General features: G+C 43.7%; 1 protein-coding gene across 11 annotated transcripts in view; it reads right to left on the bottom strand.

The window, feature by feature from the left end:
- Positions 1-3,653: 3,653 nt before the first annotated feature.
- The window catches only part of MCUR1 (mitochondrial calcium uniporter regulator 1), a 28,139-nt gene continuing 7,204 nt past the window's right edge, over positions 3,654-24,588 (bottom strand). The window contains exons 2-9 of one of the 11 annotated variants that reach the window (XM_045497347.1): positions 22,510-22,647; positions 18,957-19,060; positions 18,112-18,213; positions 16,549-16,590; positions 15,666-15,737; positions 11,290-11,343; positions 9,874-9,988; positions 3,654-4,626 (exon numbers count right to left, since the gene is read on the bottom strand). In XM_045497347.1, the coding sequence (XP_045353303.1) occupies positions 4,592-4,626; positions 9,874-9,988; positions 11,290-11,343; positions 15,666-15,737; positions 16,549-16,590; positions 18,112-18,213; positions 18,957-19,060; positions 22,510-22,647 (662 nt within the window). In that variant the 3' untranslated portion in view covers positions 3,654-4,591. Of the gene's footprint in view, positions 4,627-4,840; positions 8,332-9,046; positions 9,293-9,873; positions 9,989-11,289; positions 11,344-15,665; positions 15,738-16,548; positions 16,591-18,111; positions 18,214-18,956; positions 19,061-22,509; positions 22,648-24,588 lie in introns of those variants that run through there. The other 10 variants (XM_045497345.1, XM_045497344.1, XM_045497346.1 and 7 more) reach the window with 10 other exon arrangements.

Raw genomic sequence — 24,588 nt, 5'->3', positions numbered from 1 at the left:
TAAACTTAAAAAAAAAAAATGAAATACCCTACTTAATGAGCCACCAAAAAAAAGGGCATTAAACTAAATAGTAATTATTTAAGGCCTAAACTTTGAATAAATCTAAGGCTTAGACAGTGGCCTTCATGTCAACATCAATCCTTTAATACAAAAACCCCCAAATAAAATGAGGAACATTCACAGTCACTCTGGGATTTATGCGAGGGGCTGGCAGAGTAGAATCCTTCACAGCTTATGCTCATTTCCTTGAAGTTTCTGGATTCCTGCTATGATCTATGTACATACCTGCTACAATCTCTACCCTAGCTGTTAAGCGATTATTGTTTTTTGCTAAGACCCCGCATCTTTCTCAATAAATTCATCTGACTCAGGTGCCTGAGTGGCTCAGTCTGTTGAGCGTCCGACTTCGGCTCAGGTCACGATCTCACGGTTCATGGGTCTGAGCCCTACATCGGGCTCTGTGCTGTCAGCGTGGAACCTGCTTCAGATCCTCTGTCCCCTTCTCTCTCTGCCCTTCCCCCATTCATGTGTGCTCTCTCTCAAAAATAAATAAAACATTGGGGGGCACCTGGGTGGCTCAGTCGGTTATGCGTCCGACTTTGGCTCAGGTCATGATCTCACTGATCGTGAGTTCGAGCCCCACGTCGGGCTCTGTGCTGACGGCTCGCAGCTTGGAGCCTGCTTTGGATTCTGTCTCCAGCTCTCTGCCCCTCCCTTGCTGGTGCTCTGTCGCTCCCTCTCCGTCTCTCAAATAGAAACTAAAAAATTTAAAAACAAAAATAAAACATTAAAAAATAAACCTGTCCTAGTATGTGTTGGTGTCTTGGCACTCTGGGGAGATGGCGAGGGAAAGGTATTCCTTTGAGTCAGAACGCTTGGGTCTGAACCTGGAGTCACCACGTCTTAGCTGGGCGCTGGTGGGCACATTACTTTGACGGTCTCTGCCTTGATTTCCTCATCTGTAAAGAGATCATTTCAGCGCTTACTTCATAGGGACGTGATGAAGATTAAACGAGCACGGAAAGATGTTCGACATGTGCCTGGAATATGGTAAACAAATGCTCCATAATCATTCCCATTCTTGTTACTGTTCCTGCTGTTACTGTAGAAATGTGGGAACCGTGGCTTGGCAAGCTTAGATGGTTTTCCCAGGAGCATGGCAAGTGGCAAGCTGGGGAGCTGAACCCAGGGCTCCTGACTCATCACATTAGTGGTTTTGAAATTATCTACTTAGAAAAACGGGTGTTGAGCAACCACACCGTGATCCTCTGCCGCTAAAACAAAACAAAACAATCATGGGTTTATTCGTTGGCAGGAAGAAGTTAATGGACTTCTCTCAACCTTAAACTTTTTCCCTTAGAGTTTTCTTAACCTTTGAGGGCTTGCTACTCTTTGGTCTACTAGCACGCGCAGTGCTCATAACCAACGGGAGGCATTCGCATAAATATTAATGGTGAAGACTCGGAAGTTACCGGCCGTGCTCCATTCAACCGCTGTTTGGTTCTCATGCACGCTGACCTTGTTTCTTAATTGCACTCGCACCTCGGAAGCAGACTTTCTGCAGGGGCACCTGTCCAGGGTCCGAGTGAAGGGACTGGATACGCCAGTGATTTGCAGCATCCCACAGAGGACACCACGTTCAGCGGAGAAGGCGATGCCTTCTGGGTCCACCACCCCCTTAACAAGCCTGATGGCCACCAAGCGTGCCACAGCCGACCCTGACTTCTACCGGGTGTCGACTGATTTTTTTACACGTTTCCCTCAAACCTGCGAATTGCAGATCAAGTATATGTGTTTTGAGTTATTCTTAGAGGAGAGAGTCAGAAAAGAAGGAGCCAGAAAGCTGGGAACAGAGGAGGACAAATGGAGTGGGGGACACATGCCTTCGCCATGCAGCGTAAGGCAACCGAGGCAAAAATAAACCTCAGGACGCCAGGGGTCCAATGCCTGTTGGAAGTCTACCCTGATCTTTCTGTTTCTTATTTAAATTTTTTTTTTAACATGCAAGGGACTTCTCTTTCTTAAAAAAAAAAAAAAAGGTTTTTTTTTAATGCTTTTATTTATTTTTGAAACAGAGAGAAAGCAGGAGCTGGGGAGGGACAGAGAGAGAGGGAGATAGGACCTGACGTGGGTTCCACGCTGACAGCAACGAGCCTGACGCGGGGCTGGAACTCGTGAGCCGCAAGACCATGCCTTGAGCTGAAGTTGGATGTCCAACTGACTGAGCCACTCAAGCGCCCCTCTAATTTTGAGAGAGAGAGAGAGAGAGACAGCAGTGGGGGAAAGGGGCCGAAGGAGAGAGAGAACCTTCAGCAGGCCCCATGCTCAGCACAGAGCCTGATGTGGGGCTTGATCCCATGACCCAGGGGTCATGACCCGAGCCGAAATCAAAAGTCTGACGCTCAAGTGACTGAGCCACCCAGGCCCCCCTACCCTGCTCTTTTTAAGGGGAAGGGAGCGGTATCTGGGTTACGCCATGCTTTGCTAAAATAATACCGCAAAGCTGAGGATCTATAACCCTGCAGATTGGGGAAGAGCTTTGAGAAATACGTCTGCGTGTGAATTTGTCCATTTGAAGCGATTATCTCCTTTTGTTTAAGTGTGCAGGCCGCGTCACTCACACGCTTAACCAACACTGTGAATGCCAACCCGACAACCACTGCCAGCTTCCTTCTTCCTTGTCCGCCTCCCACCGGAAGGGCTGCAAAGGCGAAACACTTTTTGCCTTGAGTAAAAGGTGAGACACCTATGAGAAGAGCCCTTTTGGAGCTCTCTCTCTTGTTCTGCATGCTGCCACCTGCGGATGTGAGGCCCGGAGCTGTGGCAGCCATATTGTGATCATGTAACCCCAAGGCTGAAGCTGAAGGCCTAACATACAGAGGAAGGGAAGAATGCAAAGATGAGAACAGCTGGATCCTCAAAGGCAACACTGACGTGCCAACCCAACCCTGAGGATCACCTGTATTTCTAGACTCAATTAAGCTATAAAAGTCATCTGGCATAAGCCACTGTTTGTTTTATGTTACTTGCCGTTGAAAGCACCCGATCGCTATGACGTAAAAAAAAAAATAATACTCGTAAGTGCTCTCATGGGTTTGCTGAATACCTTGGTCCCGCAGGTTTCCATCCTTTCTCCGTGAAGTCTCATCACCCTTTTTCACAGATACCACAGAGACACCGCCTCTCAGAATGACGTGAGGCTCACACACCACAAACTACTATAAAAAAGAAATAATAAAAAAAATGCTTCCGTGTTAGGCACAGACGCTGGCTTTCGTGCAGTAAGGGACACGGGGCCACTCAGCAGCTGTTTCTTCTCTCCTGGGAGGACGGACGTCGTGGGCTCTCAGGTGGCCACGGAAGAACCGAAATATCTTCCAGAGACAGTTAAGTGCCTGAGCTACAACTGGGAGTGCAGCTCCCTGGGCCGATCTTAAGCTTCCAAATCATGAACTGATAGGGGACGGGGAGGATGAAACGGAGAGAAAAATATAAATTAGGACCTTATAAAATACCCAGGCCTCGGGGCAACTGGGTGGCTCAGTCGGTTGAGCGTCTAACTTCCGGTCAGGTCATGATCTTGCGGTGAGTTTGAGCCCCGCGTCGGGCTCTGTGCTGACAGCTCGGAGCCTGGAGCCTGCTTCGGATTCTGTGTCTCCCTCTCTCTGCCCCTTCCCCACTCATGCTCTGTCTCTGTCTCTCAAAAATGAATAAACATTAAAAAAAACCCAACCCAGCCTCAACTCCTTCCTCCTGAGAGTGCTGGCCTAGAAATAGTTGTGCGCGTACTTGTAATATGTAAGAGGCGACCCAAAGCTGTTGACGTTAAGGTGCGGATGCCCACATCCTTGTGGGTGGCGGTGGCCCCCGCGAAAGCTCCCCAGCCTCCCACAGTCTGTGACCCTCGCGTGGAAGCTGCGGAATTAAGGTAGACGCCCCTGGCTGTACGATGCGTGGCAGAGCTTGGCTGGGGAAAGGCAGAGTCTTCGATTCCAGAAAGAAAGCTGTTTCTGGAAAATGCCATCCTTCGAGGCAACGTTCTTATTTTGGAGGACATCAAAGGCCGGAGGCAAAGCCAAGGCTTTCGTTTTGCTGCACCGCGTGCATGTGAGAGCAGGACCAGGTGGATGGACGCCCCCCACCCGCTTTGTAAACACGGAGGCTGAGTCTGCAAATCACTGGAGGCTTTTTAGCAACTTTAAGGCGCATCCTCAAGTCCAGTTTATTTGACTCTCTACCGTTGGTAGATTTCTGGTTGGAGACCATGAAAGGTACCTAACATTAATTTCTCAGCTATTTCACTGGTCCGCTTTCCCAAGGTGTCTGCTTTCCTCGCATGCAGACGCGGTTACACTGAAGGTCGCCTGCACAGTGACTCGCGAAGAGCTCCCTCTTCCAGAGCTGGGACGCTTGCCCAGCGGGTCTCCAGGGAAGGAGCTGCCCTAAGGAACCACAGCACCCCTCCCTGCACCCTCCTGCTCGGCTGCCACCTTGGCCGCAGGCTTTGGATACGTTCTTCCAGGCTTTGTCCCGGTGGAATGAGCTCTCCAATCACCAAGCCTCGGGGCGTGTGCTGGGCCTTTCCGGTTCTTCACCAGGAAGCTGATCTGGGAGAGTTTTGCCCACCTGGAGAGAAAGGGGAGGTAAGAGGTGCAGAGAGGAGGTCTGATGGCATTGCAGTCTCGCCCCTCCTGAGCTTTGATCCTGTGAGCTAAAAGGGCAGATTCCTTCTTGCTCAGGCTAGCCTGATTTGGATTCCTAACACTCATACTTCTAAAACTTGAGCTTGAAAACCTCACTTCCCCTCAAACAAGTAAAGGGTTTTACACAAGCATGCTGATTCTTTTGAACAATAAAAAAATTTATTTTGTAAATCAAATAAGCACTTCCCAGGTTGTCGTCTATACAAACCCAATCTTGGGGGTATTAGATTTTCTTGTAATACACCAACGTTACCCTATACAATTGGAGGGAGTAACAGTTAAAATACAGTGCAGACACAGGTTGATCTAGTTCTGCTCCATTCATTGAAAAATCTGAATGAAAAGTAGTCACACAGAAACAATCACATATTTTACTTCAGATAATAAAGATATTATACCCACTCTACAATAAAATGGAATTGAGTGTTTGCTTAAGTAACGAAAAGGTTAATAAATGATTTGGGTTGTAATCAGAGGAACGGGAGTGTAAATCTTCAGCAGGACAGGTATTTTCAAAATAGAAGTGCAACAAAAGGCTCGACATTCTCAAACACAGAGAATACAGAAGGAATAGCTTCCGCTTAACACGTTCTTGCTCTAGTGTCAGAAAAGCTGCAAATCTGATACACGTACGTTAAGGCCGAAGTTTCCTAGACGGGAGTTCTAGATTCGTTCGCAAAGGACGGCGACAGGTTCAACGGAGCATGGTGGGGTGGAAGAGAAATGCTGGGCCGGTGCTGACATGGTTAATGCACAGGCAGAGGCAGGGACGGGGAGGAGGCCGAGAGACACAGAAGCGAGGCTCCTGTCACTAAGGGCAGCTACAAAGGGAAGGGCACGAGCTGAGCCGGGGCCAATCCAGGCAGGGACATGTTCGCTGTGGCTCAGGGTGTTTATTTTTAGAGTGTTCCCGAGACAAATTCCAGCGAGATGTCTGGTTTGAGTCAAGCCTTTCTTCTCGAACTTGACTTCTCAACTGAGGTCCTTGGCGTACTTGAGGGAAAAAATGAATACATTCGGGTTTGGTTCTGTTAGAGACGAAGCTGGAAAACCGGCCGAAGGGGTAAGAACGGCCCCGAGACCAAATTGCTGTTTCCTGGAAAGAACCGTAGAGACAGGCAGGTTTTGCTTACTAATGGAGCAGGAAAGGAGTCGATTTGGAGTTTAGGTTCTTTAAAAAAAAAAAAAAAAAAAACCAGGGCAGGTGGGAGGAGGAGGCAGGAATGCAGAGGCAGCCTCGAAGGAGACGGAGCCCGTCCGTTCGATGCCCTGCCTTGGGCATGCGTAGCTCAGGCACCTGTATCCACAGGGGCGTGTTGGCAGCTCTCAGCTCTGGTTAACTCCCCAGGGCCCGGACACGGGCTCCCTGCGAGTTGGGCCGGGCATCCTCCCCCTTCCTGAGATTAGAAATTAGGCGAAGGCCTAAATCCCCAAGTGATCTGAATCCCTCTGAGCCAGGCTAGTTCAGGGAACGGTCACGCTGCTCTCAGAAGCCTGGGCCAGCCAGCAGCGGGGAGGACATGCTCGTATTTCTGGCCCATATGCTTTTCCCATAGAAGACCTCTGACCAAACAAAGAGAACACGGTCCCGAACCCTTGTAACCTCCACGGACGCACGCAACCTGAGCCACCCAAAGGCGAGTTCATTGTTCCCAAGGTTGCGGGGATGTCCTGTGCTGCAAACGACGACAGGGCAAAATCCAAGGCCCCGGATCCAGGGCCTGACGCAGCCCACTACTGCACAACAGTGGGGATGTCACTTGGAGTACTTTCTGGCAGATGAAAGAGTGTTACCCCACTGAATGTCACTTAAAAACATATTTTACCGGGAAGTAAGGTCACCTCACTTGTTTTTAACCTACACGAGTTACTGTTTGCTCTGAAACGTAATTGCCTACAGTGCTTGTGCCTCTTGGGGATTCTTTTAATTTTGGAGGAGTGTCTGTGCTCCAGGCCCTCTCTCCAAGTTCTTATTAACGAAAGTTGTATCTACATTTAGTGGCAAACGTGGTCTTAATGGGATGTCATTTACTTGAATCTTTAATAATTAAGGCAATTGCTAAATGTGCAGTATTTTCTGGGGCTCCGTCCCTGAAAGGGGAAGAACGTAGTGCCACAGTAGTTTATGGAGCAGTTGAGAGAATTCTGGATCAAGTTGAAAACGATTGCATTACATTCACTTTGAAACCGATACCACCAATGCCAAAGTACTTGATTTTCATGCTTATTTGGAGTTCAGAATCTCTGTGCTAAACCTATGTTTTGAAAAAAGACAACGATTTACATTTCCGGAAGTTTCGAAATGACATCCAAAGGACAAAGGTAATTTGTCTGCCAACAGTGACGGTGGGTGATTTATTCCACCCGTTTGAGCGACACTTGTCTTCTCCACCGTACCAGGTCGTGTGCACACGTGTGTGGAGAGATGGAAAACATGGTCTCCGTGTCCTCCTTTTAAAAATGCTTCTCCTCTCCCACATCAGTCATTCAAATAACATGAGAATGTGCTTCTCTAAAAGGACCCTGTCGGTATCTAGGCATTTATTTGTTTTAAAAACCAGAGGTAAGGTACGTATAAGAAAGTCCTGAACAACCAAAGGAATAGACCCAGGTTTGGACGATGAGCCGGCATGACGGTTCTCTAACTTCCAAGCATATTCATTAAAGAAAGACTTGTGTAAAAAGTGCATCCGCTATCTAAAGATCTAGATACTGCTGCAGAAGGAAAACTGAGTGGTTCTCTTGCATGCAAAGCAGATGAAGACCAGAAGGAAGGAGACCGTGTTGCACAAACTAGACTTCCATGCCGAGAATTAGCGCGTTTTCTAGGTAGGCAATGCCACAAATGGGAGTTACCTTACGGTTCTCACATCATGGAGACTTAAGTGAGAGGGTGGGAGAGAAACCTAGCACTCTGGGAGGTAAAAGAGAGTCCCCAGTACCATTACAAAACTTCGTTAGGCCACAAGATTTTCTAGCTGGAAGGCACGTAAAAAATAACCATGACAATAACAAAGACAATGGAAATGAAGAGGAAAAAAATCTGCTTTGGGTGGACAGGAGAGGGGAATCATTAACACCCCAAACAACTGGGCCTGAAACACAGTTACCCTAATGTGGGGACTGGCTGAGGGGAAGGACCGGGTCCTCAGGTAAAGAGGATTTGGTGCTCTTGGTTCAGTTTCGGTGATTCTTCAGCACTCAGTGAAGACGCTGAGACCCCCACGTCCTCTGACAAAAGATTTAAAGTTGTGGAGAATTATGCAAATATTTACTGTTGATATGTCCCACAGGTTAGACCAAGTTCACTGGTCCAGCTGAGCGGGGTCTCCCACGCTTTGTCCACCACCGCTCAGCGTTACAAAGCCAACTAGACAGAAAAGACGAAAGGAACAATTATGAAATTCTTGACTCCTTTCCTTGGTCATATGTCCATACCCTGCATAAAATAAATAATACATGTTAAATCGAAACCAGGGTTAAAATCTGGAAATGGGGGAGGGGGCGGGCAAGGACAGCAGTCTGGTTTTCTTAAGGCAGAACGATAAGGATTTCTTTAAACAGACACTTTATTACATCCACAGGCGATAAAATCCCAGAGCTACTGTTAGGCACGTAAATACAGACCCTGTAAGAAAAAAAAAAAAAAAATCGAGCATAGTATTAGTTAACAGTTACTTAAGGAACAACTTTTCATTAAGAAAACACAGCTGTTTATCCACCTACCCACCAAGCAAAACAATGAACAAACGCAAGAAACTCAGATTGTCTGCTAATGTGCCACATTCCACGAGACACCTGCCCACGACAACACTCCACTACTTGGGGCACCAGGGTGGCTCAGGCGCTTGAGCGTCTGCCTTTGGCTTGGGTCAGGATCTCATGGTTCGTGAGTTTGAGCCCCATATTGGGATCGCTCCTGTCAGTGTGGACCCTGCTTTGGCTCCTCTGTGCCCCCTGCCCCTTTCTCTGCCTCTCCCCTCCTTGCACGCTCTCAAAAATAAATATAAAAACGTTAAACAAAAAACAAAAAAAAACCCCTCCACTCCTTCAAATCATCATCTTCAAAGTACAAATTATCCAATATTCAACAAAACTTTTTTTTTTTAATTTTTTTTTTTTAACGTTTATTTATTTTTGGGACAGAGAGAGACAGAGCATGAACGGGGGAGGGGCAGAGAGAGAGGGAGACACAGAATCGGAAACAGGCTCCAGGCTCTGAGCCATCAGCCCAGAGCTTGACGCAGGGCTCGAACTCACGGACCGCGAGATCGTGACCTGGCTGAAGTCGGACGCTTAACCGACTGCACCACCCAGGCGCCCCTCAACAAAACTTTTTAATGAAAGCTGAGAATCACAGAAATTCTGTGGTCACAAAATACATGTATATTACAGGGACACACCCTTTAAACCTTCATGAACAAAATTCCACTTCTAAATGCTTTAGAAACTTGAAAATACTGATTAATCCAAAACATTAAATAGGAGTTGCAACGGATGGCTAATTATATTCACACGTGAGTCTTCATTTCCTCTTCGGGCTCAAAAATTACAAAACCAAAATAGCTCCTCACAGGGAGTGGGACCAACTGAAGCAGAGAGATCACAGTTCAAAAGCCTTTTACTCCAGGGGCGCCTGGGTGGCTCAGTGGGTTAAACGTCTCATGACTTCAGCTCAGGTCATGATCTCACGGTCTGTGAGTTCGAGCCCCATGTCGAGCTCTGTGCTGACAGCTCGGAGCCTGGAGCCTACTTCGGATTCTGTCTCTTTCTCTCTCTGACCCTCCCCACTTGTGCTCTCTCTCAAAAATAAATAAATGAAAAAAAAAATTAAAAAAAAAAAAAGCCTTTTACTCCATCCATAAAATGTTCTATCTTAAATTTCACTAAAAAAGTTTTCAAGTAAGTACCGACTGTCCAATGAGAGTAACTTACAAAATTTAAGATTCTGACCATCGTAAAGCATGTCGCTATGCTACTAAGGGGAAAAAAAGGCCAATTACGGTATGATGATCCATCTATTAGAAATTGTAAGGTGCCTTCCAATTTCAGAGACGTTTAAAATGTGAAAAAAACGTGTTAGGATCAACAAAGTGCGCATCTTTGACTTATTTTCTAAATTTTATGTATTTTCAGCTGTTCTGAACGACTTCGACACAAAATAGCTTACCTGCTAAATACTTAATGTTATCAAGCTTGTGCGACTCCAGCATGGTTTTGAGGCCAGCGACCTCAGTGTCTATCTTCCTGTCGGTCTGGGTGACAGCCCGATCTTGCTGGGCATGCTTTGTAAAACAGAGAGAGTCACAGCGTTAAACCAGCTGGGATACCTCTGTCCCCATGGCTCCCTCCTAGGGACCCTCCCCAGCAGGGTGCAGTCGGAGAGAAAGCTGGGGTAAGATTGAGGAGACCTGGGCTTTGGTCTCTGTTCTTCTATCCTCACACTGTGTGCACTGATCAGGGCCTTTAATATGCCTGTTACTTTATTGTAAGAATACAGTATACAACACATACAACATACAGAATACGTACTGACTACTGATGTTACTGGGAAGGCTTCCGGTCAATAGGAGGCTATTGGTGGTGAAGTGCTCGGGGAGTCACAAGTTATATGCAGAGTTCTGATGCATGGGAGGGTCCCTAATCTCCCTATTGTTCAAGGATCACTTGTAGTTCCTTATGGCTAACAATTCAGGGAGTGAGTAAGGAAATAAATGCCTGGATGAGTAGAAAATATTCTGGAGGAATATTCTATTCTCTGATGAAAGTGTCTTGTGAGTTTCAGAGGTCCCAAGTAACACAGGAGGGAAAAAAAGTAATGCGTGCCCTAAGTTCAAAAACAAAATAAAAAATAAAAAATCTCCATTCCTTATTCTTCAGTCACTGAGATTTAAACTTTCATTAAGATAATCAAACATTCTATTAAGTGCAAAAAAAAAAAAAAAAATCCCCAGGATACTCCACACTTCTGGGTGCATACCCCAAAAACTGAAAGCAGGGACTCCAACAGGTACGTGTCCAACCACGTTCATAGCGGCATTATTCACAATGGCCAAAAGACGGCAGCAACCCAAGTGTCCGCTGACAGGATAATCCAAACGTGGCACGTCCATATAGTGGGATATTATTCAGCCTTACAAAGGAGGGCAATTCTGACACGTGCTACAACACGGATGAACTTAAGGGCATTGTGCTGAAATAAGTCAGTCACAAAAGGACAAACACCGTATGACTCCACTTCCATGAGGTCCCCAGAGTAGTCAAACCCATAGAGACAGAGAGTAGAACAGGGGAGAAGGGAATGGCGACCTAGCGTGTAGCAGGTGGTTTCAGTTCTATAGGTGGTCAAGAGTTCTGCAGATGGACGGCAGTGATGGTTGTGTCATGATGTGAATGTACCTAATGCCATCGAACTGTTCACTTAGAAGTGGTTCAGGTGGTGATTTCATGTGTACTGAAAAGAAAACCCCTAGGACGCTGAGCCTGCATGCATCCTCCCTATGACACATCACGAATGACAGTAACCATGCGTGGGATGAAGCAAAGATGGACACAACCATCAAGGAAAGTCAGTCTCATGTCTTACCAATGCCACCATTTCTGTCCTCATTTCCAGCAGCTTCCTTTCATTCAACGAATACTGAAACAAACATGTAACCCAGGTCAGATTCTGATTTATTCCTTTCTCCCTTTCCTCCTTCTGCATTCTCCGTACTTCCGAGAACACAGAACACTAGAGATCACCTCTGCTGCTAGCCCCTCTCCTTTAGATGCGTTTGCTCAACTTTCTGATTTCTAGCCACTCACTGCTCCAGTATCTGGATTCCTTTGATCACCCTGTCACCCCCTACCTCTCTCCCCTGCTCCTGTGCTCGCTTCGCTGTGATGTCATTAGGCCCCTCCCACTAGGGGACCAATGTGCATGGCTGCTGAGTCAGATGCTTTTTGGTTGTGAGAGGGTTGAAAAAAGTGGGGAAGGATGTAGTTTGGGAGTTATCCCTTCACAATTACAAAATTGGTCACTAGCTGAGGCTTAGACAAAGATAGGAATTTTATAAAGTTGGGGGAAAAACAGTTTCAAAGAATATTATTCTGTGACGCACATGTTGCCTAAAGATACAATTTAAGTACATCGATACAAGAAATGCACAAACCATCACATGTTGGTTTTAATTACACAACAACAACCCGCTTTGGTGTTGTCACAATCCAGTGTTAATAAAGGAACAGACTGGCACTACCCAGAATCAAAATGGTATCTTGCCTTTGGCTATTAATGCTTATGCAAAGATTTAGTGCAATTTTGTTGTCATTGAGACCAAATTCAGACATACCACCTTAGCAATGGGCATTAGGATTTAACTGAGTTAATGAAAACCTATAATTTAAGTGAAAAATTAGCTTTTAATTCGTCACTAAATTAACATTGTTACAGGAGAGAAAATCAATGCTCTAGTATCTAGAAACGTTCTAGCTATAAAATGTTCCTCTGGGAATACCAGGGGGATAGAGTATAAAAACAGTGATGCCCAGAAATGAAAAAAAAAAAAAAAAAAAAAAAAAAAGAAAATAAAAGACAAAGAAGACAAAAAAAAAAAAAAAAACAAAAACAAAAAAACAAACAACCAACAAAACCCAAAACCCCAAATCAAGGAATAGCCTAGGACCAAAGACTGCTCCTCGCCTCTTTGTATGTCAAGGTTTCAGAAAAGGAAAGAGCTATGCATCAAATCACCACAAGAGGGCAGGGTGGACTGGATCTTTCTGCAAACCTTGGGCTCAGTCTTCCCTAAGTCAGTCTTGACTAAACAGAAAAGAAAAGCCTAAATCTTGACATGGCCATGGATTTTAGAATAACTTCTATGGGATTCCATCTTCCTGCACCCCAAAGCAGTTTATAGGCTGTACTGCTTTTGAAACTGGCTGGAAGTGCCACCAGTTATATCTTTGAATCAGCATTATAACTTTAATTTTATTACTATTATTTTTTAAGTAGGCTCCACGCCCAATGTGGGGCTTAAACTCATGACCTTGAGATTAAGGGTCGCATGCTCTACTGAGTCAGCCAGGCGCCCCAGAATGATAACTTTATTAAACGAGGAAAGGGAGGATCAAATAACTCATCTTCCCCAATGCACACTGAATCCACGCCAGCTGCGAAACAGTATACACGGTTGTCCTGCATTTCAGAGTCTTCTAAGTTAAGGATTACTGAGAACCACTTCTCAGCTGGGCTAATAAATCACATAAATTCACTGGCTTTAGCCCATGTTTATCAATCCCATACCTTCCCATCTCCTAGATGTATTTCTTCCCCACCTGGTTAGCTATGGGCTAAATCAAGCGCGTACAGATTTTCTGCTAGGTACATAACCCATAGGGACAAATGTAATTAAAAGAGTTTCTCTTCTTCTAGAGACTAATTGTATGCTAATGATTCTCAACTATTTTAGCGGTAGGAGGTGATTTAATCTTCATGGTTGAGACGTGTTTTTTAAGACAAGAAAGACAGGTGACATGGGCCTAATAATTATTTTGGACAACAAGGCTCAGCTCAACTCTTGAAATCCAGACACAGTTCTAAAATAGAATTAAGTACCTATTTGCATTTTAGTACTGGCTTCATTTATCATCACAGCACATTTTGGTTACAAACTGTGAAAAACACGAAGTCAATGGACAAACGTGCATACTCAGTTTCTACAGGTGTATCCAGTTCCGTTTGTGAAAAATGCTTTGCACCCCTTATTTCTCATTATCCTAAGAATAAAGACACTATCTAACTACTGCTATCAAATTGAAATAAAGCCTGAAGAAGATAGATGGCTTAAAAATCGCTAGAGGCAACTCAACACGTATCTTTATTAGAACATATTCACTGAAGCATTATGTACAATCACTGAGACGTGGAAGAGATAAGTGTCCGCTGATGGGTGAATGAAGAAAATGTGGTGTGTATGGGGCGCCTGGGTGGCTCAGTTGGTTGAACATCTGACTTTGGCTCAGGTCATAATCTCACAGTTTGCGGGTTCAAGCCCCAAGTCAGGCTCTGTGTTGACAGCTTGGAGCCTGGAGCCTGCTTCAGATTCTGTCTTCCTCTTTTTCTCTCTGCTCCTCCCCCACCTGTGCAATCTCTCTCTCTCAAAAATAAACGTCAAAAAAAAGAAGAAAGAAAAAAAGAAAATAAGAAAATGTGGTGTGTGTGTGTATGTATATATGTGTGTGTATGAAATATTACTCAGCCATAAAAAGAAGGAAATCCTGCCATTGGGGACAACATGGATGGACCTCGGGTGATTAAATAAGAGAAAGACAAATACTGTATGATCTCTCTTACATGTGGAATCTAAAAAACTGCCCCCAAACCAAAAAGAAACCCCTCAAAACCTGAGCTAACAGATACAGAGACCAGATTAGTGGCTGCCACAGGTGGGAGCTGCAGGGTGGGTGAAATGGGTCAAAAGGTACAGACTTACAGTCGTAAACAGTGTAAGTCCTGGGATGTAACGTAAGGCATGGTGACTACAGGTAATTTTACTATATTGTATATTTCAAAGTCTTTAAGAGAACAGATCGTAAAAGTTCTCATTGCAAGAAAAAAATTTTGTAACAACGTATGGTGAGAGATGGTAACTAGATACACAGTGGTGATGGTTTTGCAATGTATACAAATATGAAATCATTATCTTGTATGCCTGAAATGAATATAATGCTGTATATGTCGATTATAACAATATAATAAACTTTTCAAAAAGTATTACTGTGAAAGCTCTGAGGGGGGAGAAAGTACTTATCTGCATCGTGTTTGAAAAAAGCAAGGGCAGCAGAACTGTATTTCCAGTTTTTTTGGGTCCCCGTATGTGATCCCACAAATTGCTGTATGAGTACTAGTCGGCTTACTTACTCTAGTATCTTTTTTGTAACAAATGTATACAACTACTTTTCCTAATTAAAAGTTTCAATTTAACGTAACTTAAAGAATCATTTAGAATTTGCATTTCAAAACAATGCAAAAAAGTCATTAAGATGTCTTTATTAAAAAAAAAAAGACTATGCTTTGGATTCTGCATCTCCCTCTCTGTCTCTTTCAAAAATAAATAAACTTGGGGCGCCTGGGTGGCGCAGTCGGTTAAGCGTCCGACTTCAGCCAGGTCACGATCTCACGGTCAGGGAGTTCGAGCCCCGCGTCAGGCTCTGGGCTGATGGCTCAGAGCCTGGAGCCTGTTTCCGATTCTGTGTCTCCCTCTCTCTCTGCCCCTCCCCCGTTCATGCTCTGTCTCTCTCTGTCCCAAAAATAAATAAACGTTGAAAAAAAAAAAAAATTAAAAAAAAAAAAAAGTCAAATTCATACATATTAAAAAAAAATAAATAAATAAATAAACTTAAAAAAAAAAAAGCTTAAATGGAAATATTTTTTTAATCCTGAATTTCAGTGTAGAATTTGGTATTAATAATTTAATATTCAAGACAGGTCATCAACTTAACTTTTCAGAAATCAGGACCTGTGGAGGTTTAAGTCAGATTAAATAGAGCGAGATTGAGTTTGGTTTCTTTGGTAACGTCTAAGTAACACATAATTTAGTCTCTCTGAAATAAGGTTCAAACTTGATTTGACCAAGATTTTAATTAAAAAAAATTTTTTTCTTAAGATTTTTTTAAAGATTTTGAGTAATCTCTACACACAATGTGGGACCTGGACTCGTGTCCCTGAGATCAAGAGTCACAGGCTCTACAGATTGAGCTAGCCAGGCATCCCTCCAAAATTTGCATTTTAATGCCATTTTGGAAAGCATCAAATTTAAGCTCTAAGCCAAAAACAGAATTAAAGCGAAAACTGCCTACCAACAATACCTGGGTAAGTGTGTGCCAGCACTGCTGAGCTGTAAATAAACTCAGACCTGACCAAGTACGCTATCATGCGGAGAAATGAATTCGCACTTGGTTTTTAAAGAAAGGACATACCAGTTCCTTCACTCTGCTCTTTTCTAGATTGAACTCTAGTTTGGTATCTGTCCGGACCTTGACCACTTCATCCTAGGAGGAGGGCAAAGAAAGAAAGAAAGAAGTCCACAGTGAGAAAGGGGAACCTTGGGGTGCGAAGCCTAGAAATGTGACCCTGCTGGTTCTCTCCTGAGCGGCCGGCTGAGGCACGGGGCGGGGCCAGGGGATCTCAGAGATACGGAGACACGAGGCGAGGCCCGTCCCTGGCCAAGCCATGGCTGCACTCAGCCCTGTCTTGGGAGTCCCCAGTTGTATACACAAAAAATCCCCTTTTATGCTCAAGTCAGTCCAGGGGGGGTTATTGTCGCCTTTAACCTCAAGATTCCCAGTGTAATCTCTTTACAGAATTCGTGGCAAAAGTCGTTCCCCGGACCACTCTGGAAAGCAGAGTTGGGCTCAAAGAAGGAAAATACTAAATTCTGGTTTAAATAAAGCCTTCTTTCTGACACTCACCAGAACCTTTTCTTCCTTAACATCCATGTCCTTTCCACTTAAAAAAGAAAAAAATCAAACAGCTGGCACAGTAAGCATTTAAAACCACAGGTAATTCTCCAAGGCCAGTCTCTTCTAAGAGAATCTAGAGGTTCCAAGTGGCTACCTAAGAATTTTTTAACCTAAAAATGACTTAATTCATCCGATTCATCCTAGAACACAATTTTCTTAATGAATTTGGTTACAGACATCACTAACTTATTCCGTGACTATGTTCTTAGCTAAATCTTCCAATGTGTACTTCTGAGACATATTACACAAATAATTAACATAGAATTAAAGGGCTTCTGACATTATATTTATTACTACGTTTATGTAAGTGCAAACAAGCAAGCAGGAGCGAGGATCTTACCATTACTTGTTGTTTTAACCGATGTAGTTCGAGGTTTATTTTCTAAAAACACATTAAAAAAAAAAAAAAGTCAAGGGTACGCTTAGAAGGTTAGAAAAAAAATACACAGAACTTGGTAATAAACACACATCAGGACACGTATTTGTGCATGAGTTTTCCTGATTCTTTTCTCATTGAACACGAACCTTGCCGCATTCAGAATGAAATGTGACCTGAACGGCCCCCGCAGCAGAAATCTGTCATGCCAGGAGGGTAAGACCACGCGTGTGCCTATCTTCAGATCAGTTTTAATTCATTTCGAAAGTTACATAAAATCAATAATGCAATTGTTTTCAACATACATGTTTGCCTCCAGAGGCCCTGCTTTCTTTAATACCTCCTTCAACTTTGAACGAATTCTGCCTTCAAACAAGCTGATTTCAAGGACAAGTGTGAGAGTTTCAAACTTTACCATTTTCTAGCAGAAGAAGGAATCTTTTGCTAGAAGGCTTCTTACAAGACTAGGATGAACCGGTAATAAATGGACTTCCTCTATGGAACTCTAACGAGGACTGAAAACAAAAGGAAGGATGCAAACACAGCACGGGCCGCACTTTTCAAACCACGGGATTCTTTATAGCACCACTTGGTCAAGAGAACCCAAATTTGGAAACAATTTTAATATGCACTTGACCCTTGAACAACGCAGGCGTTAGGGGCACTGACCCACACACAGTTAAAAATCTGCATATAACTTCTGACTCCCCCAAAGCTTAACTAATAGCCTACTGTTGACTGGAAGCCTTACCAATAACATGACACATATTTTGCACGTTATATGTATTATATACTATCTTCTTACAATAAAGTAAGCCACTGAAAAGGTAATGTTATTAAAAATCTTTTAATGTTTATTTTTGAGAGAGAGAGAAAGAGAGAAAGAGAGAGAGAGAGAGAGAGAGAGAGGGAGAAACGGTGTGAGCAGGGGGAGGGGCAGAGAGAGAGGGAGACACAGAGTCGGAAGCAGGCTCCAGGCTCTGAGCTGTCAGCACAGAGCCCGACATGGGGCTCACGCTCACAAGCCGTGAGATCATGACCTGAGCTGAAGTCGGAAGTTGAACAGACTGAGCCCCCCAGGTGCCCCAGAACAGGAAATGCTGTAAAGAAAATCCTAAGGAAGAGGATACACATTCACTGAACTGTGTAAGTGGACCTCTTCAGTTCCAACCCACGTTGTTCAGGGGTCAATCCCCTGTACGTCACAGGAAAATAATGTGGCACATTCACATGACCCTACAGACAGTGGACAAGAGCAAAATCTGCTGCTGCAAGCCACGATGGATGCTTCCCCAGGATGAGGTTCTGGAAAAGGCAAAACTGGCCAACGGTGCCACAGGCCAGGCTAGTGGTTTCCTAGCAGGGTGGGGGTCAGCAGATTTCTGGGGTCCCAGTAACATTCTACTTCTCGACCTGACTGGTAGCGGGCACCTGGTGAAGACACGTCTATCGTGCACTTTGTCTCTGCGTGTTGGGTCTCAACGTCTCGATACTATTTTGTAAGGATGAGGGGCTCTTCAGTGTTACCTCATTTTCTGCTCTGAGGGCTGAAAATTCACTCTTCTCCAAAATAACCATATCTTTTTTCACATTAGCAATCTGAGACATGATTTGCTGAACAGTGATCTCCTAGGAAGAGAGAAACAAAACATATCAATAACCTGGGCGGGCCTAGGACGTCCGCCTCCTACCTGGTGTCATCTTTGCAAGAAACCAGAAGAACGCGGATGTGAGAAAAGCAGCGCAGCGAGGCCATACTCTATTAATGGGGAAAGGAAAACGGTAAAGACCAAGTGCAGTATCATCATCAAGCGTGCCACGGTTAGAAGGGTGGCAGTCTGAGGGCCAGCGGCTCACGAACACGCCGCCACAGTGCTGGCCAGATCGCCATTTGTTGCGTATGGTTGGTGGACTGCAACAGTCTGTTTTCAAGCATAGTGAGTTTTCCAGCACGATTCTACAACAGTGGACAAAAGAGCTTCAAATAAATATTTTTTATGCCACTGGAATCATTCGCCTCTCAACTACTGGTTAAAAGTACCATATGCTTTTCAGAGGTGCCTGGGTGGCTCAGTGGGTTGGGTGACTGACTTCAGCTCAAGTCACGATCTCACGGTTCGTGAGTTCGAGCCCCGTTTCGGGCTCTGTGCTGACCCCTCAGAGCCTGGAGCCTGCTTCCGATTCTGTGTCTCCCTCTCTCTCTGCCCTTCCCCTGCTCGTGCTCTGTCTCTCTCTCTCAAAATAATAAACATTAAAAAAAGAAATTTAAAAAAAAGTACCATATGCTTTTTAATAGAATATTATCCAAAAATATATATCACAAATAACATCCCAGCTTCAGACTTTAAATTTGCTACAGTGCCCCAACTAACCTGCTGCATCTTGGTGACCATATCCTTGTAGACGATATCCATATTGGCATCGGTGATCTTGACCAACGCAGAGACAGTGATTTCTGCTTGCTGGGTGGTAAACCCTAAGCGAACACACACAGACAGTCACACTCTGGAGACTCCGTTTGTCACAAAACAAAACAAAACAAAACCCAGAAAAAAACCCTTCACAGAAAGGGAGAAAATGCAAAGAAAGGGAGAAAGTGAATTCAGAAAGCCCAGTGTGGCAGGAGGTGAAGAGACCAGAGTCTGTGATGTGTCTGTCACTCTGGACAAGCATGACACATCGGAGTCTATTTCCCCAAGTAAGATAAAGGGTTGGGCTGGTGTCCTCTAACATCCCACCCAGCTGTCAAAAATCATGTTTCCAGAGAATGTCTCATGACAAAGAGGAAGCCTGAAGTGTGGGGTCAAGGGAAGGAAAGCAAGACTCAAAATTACAGATGCAGTTTACTGCTTTTGTAATTTAACAAAGACCCTAGGTAATTTTTCTTTTTCTCTGTGTGGTCTACATTTTCTAGAATGACATGTCTTCCTGAATTTTAAAATGTACATGTTAGTAAAGAATAATTTACCTAAGTAGGAAAGTTCAATTGTTTTATAACCTGCATAAATCCGTCAAATCACCGACCATATAAAGATAACTAGTAATTCAGCTGTTAATTTATTTGATGTTAAAAAGACAAAATCATTGTTTTATGTTTCCTCTACAAGTCTCTTGGGTTACTTGTGGAGAGGGGGCCAGGTGCTACGCAGTAAATGATACTGAATTAAATTATATAAACATCCAACTCAGCAGTGTCACTGTTTCCAATAACTGTAGACGGTAATTTACATTTCACATTGGAAATCCTAATAAAAATGCTTAAAACCAAGTCCCTGGAAAGTAATTTTTTTTCTATTAAACACTTCCAGCCATAAGAACTACAGAAGAATCTACTGATTATTGTAATTAAAGGCACTCTGAATAAAGTTATAACTGACACAATTTGGATCAGACGAAGCATGGGAGTAAAATTTTTAAAAAACCAAAGGCAAAGACTTGAAAGAAACAAAAAAGGACCTCCAAAGACCTACTCCCTTCACTTTATTCGAAATCCTTAAATTTTCAACACGTGGGTCATGCACATTTAGAAAAATCATCTAAAAGGTTACCCACCAAAATGTTAATGCTGTTTAGCTCTGGGGTATTGGGATTTAAGACAGTTTTTTTGTTGTTTCTTTTCTGCCTTCCCCGTTTTTTGAAAATGAAAATGCATCTCACAAGTTTTGAAACTTTATGACAGGTTCCCAGTTAAATATAATTAGTTTGGCAGCGATGAGTAAAAGAGAAAGAGAAACCGGAGGAGAACTAAGCTGATGATAAACTGCACAACCTTATAATTTATGGCCAGCTGTGGGAGGAGAAAGGGATAAGAAAAAGCAGAAGTTAGGCCTAAAAACCTGCCGGGTTACCAGGTACAAATCAATGTTTTGTGAGGAGGAGAGACCAATACACGATCAGGGTCAGGGAAGCTGCAAGACGGATGGAACTTCTCTCAAGCAGGAGACACAGCCTCGGAGAAGAGGACAGAGGGTGGGGTGTTCCTGGACGGGTCCTTCTGGGCCTCACCCTACCGCATCGCGGACCCATATCGCTCCTCCAAGAGGCCTCGCGCCCTGCACTGCAGTGGGTTCCTCCCAACACCGGTCTTGAGAGATGCAAACACTCAGGGGTCAAGGTTTGAAAACAAGAAAAGCAGGAAGTACATCCATCGGAATAAGACACTTTAAACATGAACAATTTCTATTTATCAAAACTAACTAAATCGACTTGTATGTGGGGGGAGGGGAAATAAACCGCACCTGTTAGCGGGACGTAGCTCTGAGGCCATCTCGAGGCCACTGCAGCTACCCTGCCACTTAGCAAAATTTGTGATGCTTCCTCACCAACCCCCCACACCTGCGTGGAGCGAAACCTCCCCGTTATCTTGAACGCATCTTTTTACGTTGGGTTACTTTCAATGCAAGAACACGAGGTCCGTCCAAAAAAGGAAAAAGTAGGAAGACTTCTGCTTATCAAGACAATTCTTATGCCTCTCTTCTCACTTATGCTCTTCTTTTTCAAATTCTGAGCTGAAAGACACTTTGGTGAAAGAAAGGCCTAACGTTTCAACTCTGAGAAGCAAAGTGGTGAAAATTATGATACAGTGCTTGACCGTTTCTCCAAAGTGCATTCAAGTACACGGTATTTCCTTTAATTCTCAAAAGGATCTTCGGAATTCTTATTGTGCTGACGCTACCGATGAGATGAAGAGATGGAAACTGGGAAGAATGACAGAGCTGCCTGGCTGTGCAGCGGGGCCCCGGGCAGAGCTTGAACCCAGAACTTCTAACTCCCCTGCCCAAGCACAGCAGAACTCACACCATTGCGTGTCCTGGGCAAGTGAAGCACAGGGTAGCCCGGACAAACAGCCACACAGTGTAGTAAAGGGTCACAGTACAGAGAATGAGAATTGGTGTGTCCTTCTAGATGAGACAAAAAGAGAATGTGGGGTGCCTGTGTGGCTCAGTTAGTTAAGTGTCAGACTGCAGCCCAGGTCACGATCTCATGGTTTGTGAGTTCGAACCCCACGTCGGGCTCACAGCTGTCAGCACAGGGCCTGGAGCCCGCTTCAGGTCCTCTGTCCCCACTCTCTCTCTGACCCTCCTCCACTTACACTCTCTCTCTCTCTCTCTCTCAAAAATGAACATTTAAAAAATAATAATAAAACATAAATAAAAGAGAATGTTACCTATGTACTGAAGGCACTTTCAGTAAATGTCATATATGTTAGAGCTACCTTTCATGTTAATGAACAGCAATAAGGGAAAATATTAGACTATTTAAAAATGCCACAAGTTAGAATTATTCGCAATTGCTGCTTAGGAAAATTTTAATTTCATAAAAGTTTTCAAAGCACACATCATGCACAGTAATAAAGCTACCCCTTCTATGCTACAGACAGCTGTCACAGGAACCATTCCTGACTTTTGCTAACTTGTGTCTAAATTTTTATCTAGAACACTGTACTTCTAGAACGATGTTATAAAAAATACACTTCTTGGGGCGCCTGGGTGGCTCGGTCAGTTAAGCGTCCGACTTAGGCTCAGGTCACGATCTCGCAGTTTGTGAGTTTGAGCCCTGTGTCGGGCTCTGTGCTGACAGCTCAGAGCGTGGAGCCTGCTTCGGATTCTGGGTCTCCCTTTCTCTCTGTCCCTCCCCTGCTCACACTGTCTCTCTCTCTCTCAAAAATAAATAAACATTAAAATAATTTTTTAAAATACACTTCTCTCGGACAGAGAGAAAATGGGTGGGAAAAGCCTCAACTGTACCAATGAAGCGAAAATGTCCTTAAGCAAAAAATAAGAACTTAAAAAACACAGAGTGACCAAAAGATTACCTGTAGACTTACAAGTCAAAGAGTAATATGAGAAATTAGATAAGATCATGAGAAGTCATATTTTACAGTGTTTTTTTCCTGTGGCATTGAGCTTGGCACAAAAGGATTACCATTTTCTTCGAGTAAACACACTAAGGCATGGGTGTCGAAGTAGAGCTTCCTGTTCCCACAAGAGGTGAACTCCCTTCTTTTGTGCTCCACATCTCTCCTGTGTTCCAGCTGCAGGCTTCCAGCAGACAGGCTTAGTTCTAGAAAGGACAGGACAATAAAGCTCAAAACAGGACCTGGTGGTAAAGGAAAGCCATGAAAGAACATGGCATACCTCAAAAGCCTACCCGTTTTTTTTTACATTTATTTTTTAAAAGTAATCTTTACACCTAAAGTGGGGCTCGAACCCACAACCCCAAGATCAAGAGTCGCGCACTCTTCTGAATGAGCCAGCCAGGCACCCCTCTTTTTTTTAAACAGCTTTACTGAGATGTAATTCACATACTATGCAATTCACCCATTTCAAGTGTTCAATGCGATTTTTACTATAATTACAGAGTTCTGCAACCTTCTCCACAGTTAACTCTAGAACATTTCCATCATCCGAAAAAGAAACCCTATACCCTTTAGCTATCACGCCCCAATCTCCCTACTCCCTGACCCCCACGCAACCCCTTATCTACTTTCTGTCTCTACTCATTTGCCTACTCTGGGCATTTCATAGGAAGAGATCATAAGGGATGTGGTATTTGTGACTGGTTTCCTTCACTTAGGTGAGGTTTTCAAGGTTCACCCACCTTGTAATTACGTGCACTTTTTATACCTTTTTATTGCTGAATCACATTGTGTTTCAGGAATATACCAATTTTTTTCTTATCTACTCATCAGTCGAAGGACGTTTGAATTGTTTCTACTTCCTGGCTATTAGGAATGATGCTGCTGGGAACATTAGTGTATGAGATTTTGTGTGAACCAGTTTTCAATTCTCGTGGGTATATATCCAGAATTCAAACTGTTGCATCATATAGTGACTGTGTTTAACCTTATGAGGTTATGACAGGCTATTTTCCAAAGTGGCTATGCCATTTTTCATTCCCAACAGCAGTGTCTGACGGATACAATTTCTCTACATCCTCAATACGTGAAATTTTTTTTTTTTATTATTATTACAATCATCCTAGGGGGTATAAAGTGGTATCCCATTGCAATTTTATTATTATTTTCTTTAGATGTCTCTTCAACTATGGTATTTACTTATTTGTTCTCTATGATTAAGAGTCTGTTTATGTTTCCGATTCTGTGTCTCCCTCTCTCTCTGCCCCTCCCCCGTTCATGCTCTGTCTCTCTCTGTCCCAAAAATAAATAAACGTTGAAAAAAAAAAAAGTTTAAAAAAAAAAAAAAAAAGGGGGCGCCTAGGTGGCGCAGTCGGTTAAGCGTCCGACTTCAGCCAGGTCACGATCTCGCGGTCCGTGAGTTCGAGCCCCGCGTCGGGCTCTGGGCTGATGGCTCGGAGCCTGGAGCCTGTTTCCGATTCTGTGTCTCCCTCTCTCTCTGCCCCTCCCCCGTTCATGCTCTGTCTCTCTCTGTCCCAAAAATAAATAAACGTTGAAAAAAAAAAAAAAGTTTTAAGAGTCTGTTTCTTGGCTTCTCTCTCTCATCTTTTTTCCCCTGTTTGTTTCTTAAATTCCAAATATGAGTGAAATCATAGGACTTATTTCGCTTAGCATTGTACTCTCTAGCTCTATCCATGTCTTTGCAAATGGCAAGATTTTATCCTTTATATGACTAAATAATATTCCAATGTGTATCTATACCACATCTTCTCTATCCATTCATCAGCCGATGGACCCTTGGGCTGCTTCCGTAATTCGGCTGTTGTAACTAATGCTGCAATAAACATAGGGATAGTTCATTGTAGTTTTCATTTGCACTTCCCTGATGCCTGATGTTGAGCATCTTTTCATGTGCTTAGTGGCCATTTGTATATCTTCCTTGGAGAAATATCTATGTCCATTTAAAAACAAATTGGCTTATCTTTTTATTATTGAGTTGGTTGTTAAGAGTTCTTTATACATTTTAGAAAAAGTTCCTTATCATTTATATGATTTGGAAATATTCTCTCCCATTCTGTGGGCTGGCTTTCACTTTATCGACAGTGACTTTTGAAGCACAATAGGTTTTTATTTTAATGAAATCCAAT

The sequence above is a fragment of the Leopardus geoffroyi genome, chromosome B2 (genome assembly GCF_018350155.1).
Source record: "Leopardus geoffroyi isolate Oge1 chromosome B2, O.geoffroyi_Oge1_pat1.0, whole genome shotgun sequence".
Lineage (NCBI taxonomy): Eukaryota > Metazoa > Chordata > Mammalia > Carnivora > Felidae > Leopardus > Leopardus geoffroyi.
The sequence above is the reverse complement of the archived record's forward strand: the minus strand, read 5'-3'. Positions and strand labels throughout refer to the sequence as shown.